Raw genomic sequence first — 7219 nt, forward strand, 5'->3', positions numbered from 1 at the left:
ATACCTAAACACATTACAGTCATCTTCTGCCCATAAAACCACACTTTTCTCAGCAATTGAGATTATACTGTTTTTATTGTAATTATAGAAATAAGTAGGCAATATGGGATTTATAGAGAGCATCACTTCACCTTCTGTTTTCTTACGAAAAATGTTTTTCATCAAACATGTTGGCTTAGCCCACAATCCCATTTCTCTCCATCAAAAGGTAGAGAAAGAAGTTGGTATGGTAGCAAGTTTTTCCTGATTTTTGTTTTGCCTTGGTTTGTTTTGATTTGGTGAGCCCATCTGTCCAAAGCTCTGAGTTAGGGGGATTGGTTCTTGTCCCCTTTCCTCAGATCTGTACAAAGTAAGAAATCATGTTCTGTGCCGAGCACTCCAAGCTGCCCTGGAATGAATGAGCTCTTCCACCAACCAGCCCACACACTTGGCTCCACTCTTCCTGAGCCACACTAGCAAATATCAGCTTCATTAGGATTCAGCGGGAAATCATGTCTTCCTTCTGCTGGGTTTTTGGATCCCACTTTATAGCGTTGTTAAAGTCACACACAGGGAAGAGAGCTGTTATCTCTGACCACAGGGAGATTTCACACTTGACAAACAGCTTGCAATATACTTCTTGGGACTTCAATTATTCATCCTGCATCCAGCCACGTTGATTGCACTCACATGGATTTAGCCTACTTAATAAGGGGACAAGATTCCCAGGGAGTACCCTATTAAAGGAGCTTATGAGGAAACATGTTTCTCCAAACCTCTATTCCCTAGTGGCCATCTCTCCATTGGTAAAGATGATATAACTCAGTAGATATATATAAGCACCCCAGAAAATGATGTGCCCTAAGGGTTTCTTTAAAGTTAATATGTTCATTTTATTTCTTGCAGACCAACTCCACAGGTCGAATGGAGTAAGCCTGGTGGTGATTTACCAAAAGGAAGAGAAACAAAAGAAAATTATGGAAAGACCTTGAAGATAGAAAATATCTCTTACCGAGACAGAGGAAATTATCGCTGCACAGCCAATAATTTGTTGGGAGAGACAAGTCATGATTTTCATGTCATAGTAGAAGGTATGTTCGCATTATGATTCATATCTCTACTTCAGAGAGAAAAATACATTTATTCAATTAGCAAACCTTTATCTCTATAATGCTTGAATTATATTACACTTCAATTTATCAAATTTGTAACTTACTTCACTCAGCCATCTAGAAAGTACAAATGACCAGAAAATTTTTGTTTTGAGAATTGGAAACACACCTTTTCCAAGATTTGTTCCAATGATCATTAAACTTACTCTAATGTATGGTTTTATTACATGAAATGATATTGTTATAATGGGCATGTGACACATGACTCTCACAATAGCGGTCAGGATCTCAACGTCAAACAGTACTGCAAAGGCCTTAGGAAATTTGGACTGCTTCCTCATTTTGTGGCTTGCTTGCTATGTCCCTTGCTTTCATCTTTCTGTACCCCAGGTTCTTCATCGAAGACATAAGGGTGTCGGTCAAATTGTCTTAGCTCTACCGTAATTCCAACATTTTGTAATCTGTATCTTAGTATTCGATATGCTATTTGTGGGGAAATAAGAAAAAACTTGATAATATAAATATTTTTTATCAAAAAATACCTAAGCACATTACAGTTATCTTCTGCCCATAAAACCACACTTTTTTAGCAATTGAGATTATACTGTTTTTATTGTAATTATAGAAATAAGTAGGCAATGATGACATCAATTTCAAGAAGGAACAGTCACAAAATGTAGATAACGGACTGTACCTGCTGTGCAGAAGCAGAAGTTATCTGATTCTCCTGTGAATTTGATTGACACAGACTGATTTCTTTTGGTCCAATCATACTGAAGCTTTCTATCTGTGGTAGACTTAACTGTATTGATCAGATTAATGGGATGATTACTACATTTGTACTTATTTAGTGCTGTGCTATGCTTAACTATGGAAAGAAATTGTCTCTTCCAGGCTATCGGTTAGTGAACTAGGGCTCTAGGGTTCCCATTAATATTCCAATAAAGTTCACTTCTTGAAGCTTCAGTTTGCACAAAGAGCATTTAAGTAATGACCCATTGTTTTAATTAATGGAAAAGAAAAATGACCCAGACACAAACTCCACTCACAAGTAAATGTTACAATAATTGATTTCTTCATGCCCCTGGTTGGAATACCATCAATTCCAAACCCTCTCCATTGGGCAGTTTTTCAGTTAAGACACAAAGAATGTGAAGGTAAAGATGAGAAGTTTGCTTTCTTTAGTTCAACCGAGCAAACCTATATTAGATAAAATGCAGTACTAGGCATTAACATCAGTATCTGGCAACAATAATATAGTCCTCTGACAAGTTAGTCACAAGGAAATTTGGAGAGGGTGAGTTTGAAATATGGGTCTTCAATTTAAGATACTATTTGTCACTTCTTTGTAATTTAGCTACGTCTTGTGATGGATATATTTTTGCCCTAATATTTCTGGCTCCTCTCCAGCATGTACACACACACACACACACACACACACACACACACAAATGCACATGCACACACATACATGCACACACTCATGAACCAGACATGCATAATTATTAGCCACTTCTACTTCAAGTTGCTGACTGTTAGAAATCCTTCCAGATGGCTGCAGCGTTGCTACGGTTGTTGCATATTTTAACAATCTGGCCATGGTTTTCTTGAGTGTTAAGACTGAATCTTTCAAAAGAATTGCAAATGCTGCAAAAATTATACAAGTAAAATTAATTATGCAATTTAAAATGTTGACTATAGGATTCCGAAGGGATGCCACTTTCTTGAACAAATTGTTCTCACTATTCATAAAACAGCTATTACCACTGCTGAGCTATAAATAATGTTTTTATGAAGAATATTAAGTCACTTCCCTTTACTGAGAAAATGCTAGGTGTACACTCAGTTGTACGTTTTAGTTTCTCTTCACAAATGCATGTGAAAAGTATATTGTGTTCAAGAAATATTTTCCTAAAGTGTCAAAACATAGATGATTTTTATTTGTCTTTGTGCTTTTTTTCTCTTTTGTTTTTATATCTCCCTTTAGAAACCCAAATTATGTAAGGACTAGTCATATGGGAAAAAGAGCAATGCTATTGTGTACTTTGAAATTCTAGTCCATTCTGAAAACACCCTTTGTGCATAAGCAAATTCACAATTTTGTTTCATATTCCAGTTTTGACCGCTGTTCCTTATTATGAAATTGAAAATCTATGAACTTATAGTTTAAGCCACAATAACCTAAATATGAAATCAGAATATAAGTCAAATTTACCACATTATATATGAACAAAACAGTCTTGATGACTGAACTGGGTATAGTCATATATTCTGGGCATCTGTGGTAAAATAATTATACAGACAGTATAAAGAGATATATCAAAGACAAGTGAGATGGTTCACTTGATAAAACCAATTTTTTAAAAGGAAAATCCTCCCATGAACAATGTTCATGTTGGTCACTTTTGTATCATGCAAGGGTTTTGAATTTTAAAAATATAACACAAATCATTTTTCACAACTACCATCCAAAATGTCTTCAAGGATCTAAATGATGCCATGAAAAATACATCATTTTTAAATAAAAATTTCTTTCTAAAAAGTTGCAACTAGAGGCCAGAGAGATGGCTCAGAAGTTAAGTGCGTTGGGTCAGTTTTCCACACCAAAAGGGCAATAACTCCAGTTCAAGAGGATCCAATGCCTTCTTCTGGCCTCTGAAAGCATTGCAATCACAGGCACGCAACATGCTGGGAAAACACTCATGCACATAAAAATAAAAAAATTTTTAAAAAAACAAATATTTTGAATTGAAAATAATTGAAATTATATAAAATCTTTTCAGTCATTTACTGAAAAACTTTTAAAAGATATTTGCACCTTATACATACACGGGTATCTTTAAATGCTTCCTTTTTGAATAAAAACAGAAATCCGCAATGTCTTGGGGAACACAACTAAGCACCTTATGGGAATTATTACCCACAGGTGTTTTGAAATTGCCTCTGAAATCAAGTCACCTAGCCCATCCCTCCATACTTCACTCTAAACCTTTTTACTGTTAATACTGTGATATTATCACAGTGACAGAATATGAAAGTCATATTTGAAATAAAGAAATGTGTAATTTTTCTGATATACCAATTAGAATTATATATTTGAACTTTTAGAGCATGAAAACATGCAGGTCTTCCCTGTCGGCTGCCACCACTTGTCAAAGTTTCTTAGGTTGGATTAGGATTTCTTACCCACTTTCCCATGCCTATGCTGGGATTTGGTCTGGTTTCAGCTTGCATTGGGCTTATGCATGCTGACACCATTGCTGAGAGTTCATGTGACTAACTAACCAGGTATCTGGAAAGCTATGCTTTCTTGCAGTCATCTACCCCCTCTGGCTCTTATAACCTTTCTGCTGCCTCTTCTGCAATGACACCTGAGTCTTGGGAGGCATAAGTTTGAAATAGGTGTCCTAATGAAACTCGTGGTGGGTCCAGTGGATGGACCCACACTGAAGGACATTTGGGGACACAAATCAGACTCTATAGCCACAGTGCACACACACACACACATACACATGTGTGTGTATGTGTATGTGTGTATATATATACATTAAATTGGATGGAGGGCAATGAGAGGAGGTGTGGATAGTGGAGGGGATCTAATTACCATCATACTGTATTTTAAAATAACAAAAATCCATTAAAAATGGTGCAGATCATCTAAATATACCTTTCCTCCTTTGTTACAAAAGAAAAATGTCATTTTTTTCTATTTCCTTCCCTGCCCCCTTTCAAAAAGAATATTTCTAAAAAAAATTATATTTTCCTAGTCAAGTAGTGAGTTAAATAGGTACAGATATATTTAAATGCTTTAAATTCAGTAACAATAAATAGAATTTTGCAAGTTTTGCTGTTATTTAAGAAATTCTCTAAATGTACTATTTCAATATCAACCTTTTTCCGTTGCTATGGTCCAGCCTGAGTGTAAACAGTATTCAGCACTAAAGGAGTTTCCACCTGCTTGGTCCTCCCTCTTCTTTCTGCTAGTGAAATAAATACTTGAGTAGCTGAAATTGTCGCATATTTTAGTGTGTTGATTTATATCCATGCTCAGAGTCTAAAGTAATCCCCCCCTACACACACACATGCACGCACACACCCTGCATATAACGCCCACCGTTCTTTACCCAAAAGATCTGTTTTGGAATACTGTGCTCTGTGTGCCCTCTGCTGGTCCCTAGGAGAAATGTAGGCCTGATAAAGCTCTTGGATCTAACTGTCTAACTGCTAAACTGTCTTGATAAAATCTTCACCTTGTCTGCAGAGCCTCCACGCTGGAAGAAGAAGCCGCAGAGTGGTGTGTACAGCACTGGGAGCAGCGGTGTCTTGTTGTGTGAAGCTGAAGGAGAACCTCAACCCACGATCAAATGGAGAGTCAATGGCGCCCCAATTGACAGTGCGTTAAAAATAGAGTAGCAGGACAAGGGAAGGCAGTGGTGGGACTGGACAGCATGTGGTCATGCACCTTGGTGATCTGTAAAGCAGAAAGTAGCTGGATGAGCACACAAGATATGACCAGGAAATTAGAAAGCACTTCTTTCTGAGCAATTTGATTTTGGGAGTATTCATGCAGGCACTAAATTAATAACATATATTCAGCAAATAATGGCCCAATGACTGAATAGGAAAGATGCAACCAAGTAGGAAAGTCAACTGTTTTGTCCATGAGAAGAAATGATAGACTAACTTAGTAGATGAAAGCACCATTTAGAAGTTAAAACTTCTTGCACTCATGCAACAGTAACCTCTCTCCTGGGCTCTGCCCCTACTGTGATGGTCCTCTACCCACATCTGTTTCTATGATTTGAAAACACTCAGTGACAAGGAAATATGTGACAAGCCTGAAGCTGTACACAACATCCCAACTCCCTGACTACTTTTGACCATACCTAAAATTCTTGTGCAGTCAGCCTGGAGATCTGCCTACACTGAGTGGTCATGGAAAGGCCAGGACTGGGAAACCAGTCTCCAAATTGCAACATGCTTTAAGTGTTTAACTTTTAATGTGAAGCTAGAGCTAAGGTCACTTTGACAATATTTGTTCAAGCAGGACAGAGTGAGTAGCACATTAGATGCAGGTTTGCATTTCCCATTTATTCCTTTGTCCTGTGTTTGCATATGGAGCAGGCTTCTTTATGGGCCACAGACCAGGAGTCCTCTATAGGCCATGACATTTCTTGGTTCTATGGATTTAAGATGGTCACTGAATCCCCCAAGTTTAAGTCTTTTAAAGCTTCAGAATGGAGTCAATGGTAGTTGGTTGTGACTGAATGAGGTAAATTGGGACATAAATCAGTTAGCTACCTAGGACCATGATTTATCAGCAGAGCACTGTGCTTGCTTATAAACCCTGGAGCCACACTGACTGCATTTGCATGAATGTCCTAACATTTGCTAACTTTGTGACTTAGAATATGACTGATCTTCTTTAAACCTGTTTGTTTGTAAATCAGAGTTGAAAATAGCAGTGACTGATGGGTGTGTTATGTGGTTTAAAGAAAACAACACATAGGATCTGGCACAAAACAGCAACCCCAGGGAGGTGGATGCAGGAGGGTCAAGAGTTAAAGGCAGTGTGGCCTTAGCTTAGCACCTTAGGGGCAGGCCAAGGCAGTAGTTTGCTGATGGCCTTGGTGGGAAATGCTTCTGTTGCAGTGAACAATGGTTAACAGAGACCTACAATTGGTCAAAGCACTGAAAATAAGTGACCGTGAAGACCAGCCCTAGATGAGACCCAGGGGTTGTTGCAGAAGAGGGAGTGGGAAAAATGTAAGAATTAGAGGATGGGCTGAGAAATGCTGTCTTCCTAACAGGAAATGTCTGTTGCACCCATGCATGTATATCAGCTATAAGTACCTTGCCAAGACTTCCCATTCAGGAATACCTTATGGATAGGTAGGAGGATCATGAGGTCCCATCCCTTGCTGAGAACATATTGAAATGGATGACAAATGTGGGAGGAGAATCATTGTTCTTTGGGGATGTGGCCTTGCTCCAGTGGGTGGCCCCATCCACACACATACTGCAGTAATTAGATTTAATGGGTTATTGAAGAAAACAAAAGGGAGGGCAAATGGGTGGAGTAAAGAGCTAAGGGGAGTTGGATATGGGGACTAGAGGGTTGATATGAT

General features: G+C 38.2%; 1 protein-coding gene across 5 annotated transcripts in view; it reads left to right on the forward strand.

Annotated features, from left to right (window-relative positions):
• Chl1 (cell adhesion molecule L1 like) overlaps window positions 1-7219 on the forward strand; it is a 206838-nt gene that overhangs the window by 154227 nt on the left and 45392 nt on the right. For all 5 annotated transcript variants that reach the window (XM_029558428.1, XM_029558430.1, XM_008822695.1 and 2 more), the window contains 2 exons: window positions 886-1070; window positions 5353-5484. In XM_029558428.1, coding sequence (XP_029414288.1) covers window positions 886-1070; window positions 5353-5484 — 317 coding nt within the window. The remainder of the gene's footprint in view (window positions 1-885; window positions 1071-5352; window positions 5485-7219) is intronic.

Source organism: Nannospalax galili, unplaced genomic scaffold (genome assembly GCF_000622305.1).
Source record: "Nannospalax galili isolate Female #2095 unplaced genomic scaffold, S.galili_v1.0 scaffold828, whole genome shotgun sequence".
Taxonomy (NCBI): Eukaryota; Metazoa; Chordata; class Mammalia; order Rodentia; family Spalacidae; genus Nannospalax; species Nannospalax galili.